The sequence below is a fragment of the Thermobia domestica genome, chromosome 3, assembly GCF_964235325.1.
Source record: "Thermobia domestica chromosome 3, izTheDome1.hap1.1, whole genome shotgun sequence".
NCBI classification, from domain to species: domain Eukaryota; kingdom Metazoa; phylum Arthropoda; class Insecta; order Zygentoma; family Lepismatidae; genus Thermobia; species Thermobia domestica.
In genome coordinates, this window is record NC_137456.1 from 74,617,561 (window position 1) to 74,620,113 (window position 2,553).

Sequence of the window (2,553 nt, forward strand, 5' to 3'; positions counted from 1 at the left end):
CAACATCAGCATACAAGCTTCATTCTCACTCTGTTCTTGCTGCAACAGCTGTACAAATGTAAAAATATTTGGATGTTCTCTTGTCAGTTTTCTGTTTAATTTAGAGTGCCAGCCCTCTACAACATTATTTGTTCTTCCTTCAACATTATCATATTGGTTCCATATATCTCTGGAAAAGAGAGAAACATTAATTACATAAAACAAATCAAAGCTTGACAATAGACATTCAACAACGATTGGAAGTTGCATGTTAACGTCTGTCGTAGATAACGTTAAGGATAACGTCTGTTGTTTGTTGTTAGTAACACGGTAAATTTATAAGTATTCAGTTTTGTAATCATTACACTAGTATAGAGTTAATTTCAGATCTCTGGTATGAGCAGATTAAAATTTCGTATTGGCATGCAGATCTCAGAAATGATTTTTTATGGAATGAGAATAATAATTACGCTTACCACACTCCATTAAAGACACTATGCACCATTTCATATCCAGACACTTCTGAGCTCACAATTGTAGAACACATAGGCAATACAACAATGACAAACGAAACTAATGGAAAAACATAAAGGACTAAAATGACCGAATGAGTAGGCCTATATATGAAATACTAATCACTGCTAACGTAGATTTCGTTTCCCAAACGAAAACCACATATATTTGAAAAAAAAAATCAAACGAAAAACAGATAGTGAAATAGCGTAGAAAATAAGGTAACTACTATATCGTACTTACTTTGTGAAAATGGCGTCTGCATCGTCCAGCCATGTTTCGACTAAATAGTCATGAAACTTCTCTGCGTTTTGTACTTCCGGGGCATTTTCCTGGAGATGCAGGAACATGTCACCCACTTGCTCCACTGGCACAAGTGGTAGTGCAGCAGCACGTCTTATCCACTTCCTGACCTCTTTGTCTTCTTCATAAAAAGTGGACAACCCCAATGACTGAACTTTCCTCCATAAACATTGGGTGTAATGGAAGAAACACCCACGAATGGCTGCATCCGGAAAAACACCAGTAACGGCATTGATTACCGCTCTTTCAAAGTCTATAATCACTGTAGTAGGATTAAAGGAAAGACCATTTGCAGAAGCCGCATCTTTAATGAGAAGCAGCATCCTACGATAGTCTTCCTCTTTCTTAGAAGGCAATAAACAAAATAGAAACGGAAAAGTCTGCCCCAAATATGTCCCATGTATGGTGTACAGCTGCTGATATATACGGGGAGCTGCTTTAAAAGTACCATCCATCCAAACTGTCTTTGTGGTTGAAAGCTTCCGTAAATTTCCGGTTGTCCCAAAGACCTGCAGAATATAATATTAATATTTAGCTCCCCTAATATATTGATAATTATTAGTGTATTAGCTAATTAACATATTAACAAACTTATTAAATTCAAACAAAATATATATTTAATATTGAATTTTCAGACATGCTGCAAGCTTGAAGTGTGATGACCAGCATACTTAATTCTAGCTAAAAATTTAAGGATGCATACTTGAATGTTAAAGTTATCTAAAGCTCGTGCCCAGAATATAATACAATTGAAATCCCTTATTTGAATCAGTTAATTGTATTAGTACACCTCTGGCTCCAAAACTAAACTTTGAGGATCCTATTAAGTAAATTCAAACTAGATGATATTAATTAATGTCTGTAAACTTAACACTGCTAACATTAAGTACTTTACGAAAGTTATTGTAATTAAAATTGAATAATAATAAATTCAGTTACCAATAATCGATCAGAATCAACACCATCATCAATTAAGAGAAATTCCTCTCCTGTTAATGTCTGTCTCCACCTGCCCTCTAACCTAATACAATTTCTTGTTGTGGGAAGTTCAGGCCTTTCTGCGCTTCTACAGTTATACAGGGTATGTTTAATTCCCTCAAATGTTGGCAAAGCGGCTGCAACCTCTTCCTGTATCCCTTCCTTTGCAATCACTTCTCTGAAGATAGAAACAAATGAAATAAATAAAAAAATACATGAATAGTTTCGTTAAAATTTACCTGCAAAATACATTCATCTGACTAGTGCAATAAGCTTGAAGTCAAAACTTGTAAACTGAGATTATTTGTACTGCTAACTTGAACTTGTATCACACGACTAGCGAGATACTAGGCCACTACCTTCAAGAAACTGACTTCAGTTTACCCAGATCAACTATTTGGTGTCTCTTAACGTAATGTTAAAAAACGAAAGAAAAAAGTAGTTAATTTTTAACTAGAAGATAGAACTAACCAATAAAGTAACTACTCATTTAAAAAGAAAATTTAGTCTTACCTGTAAACTTTTGGAACTGCATCTACAGGATTCTCGGACACTTTACACTTCATCCTGTCATATTAGACCGAAGAAACTTCGTTTTATGTTCGTTTTCGTTTCAGTTTCAATGTCAAACTGTTTTTTTTTTTTCAACTGAATCAATTTTCCATTTTCCTGTAGGAATTAAAAAGAAATAATATTCATATTTACTAAAGTAGATGCAAACAACCCTGCTAATAACAGAACTATATCCCAGCAATTTTTCCCAGAAGAAAAAGTAGAATA

The 2,553-nt window shown here is 34.3% G+C and overlaps 1 protein-coding gene across 1 annotated transcript; it reads right to left on the reverse strand.

Annotated features, from left to right (window-relative positions):
• Window positions 1-731: 731 nt before the first annotated feature.
• On the reverse strand, window positions 732-2,339 carry LOC145681834 (uncharacterized). Its single transcript, XM_081753443.1, has 3 exons — window positions 2,287-2,339; window positions 1,735-1,951; window positions 732-1,304 (listed from the first exon to the last, which is right to left on the reverse strand). The coding sequence occupies exons 1-3, from the start codon at window positions 2,337-2,339 to the stop codon at window positions 732-734; spliced, it is 843 nt and encodes a 280-aa protein (XP_081609569.1).
• Between the last annotated feature and the right edge of the window lie 214 nt (window positions 2,340-2,553).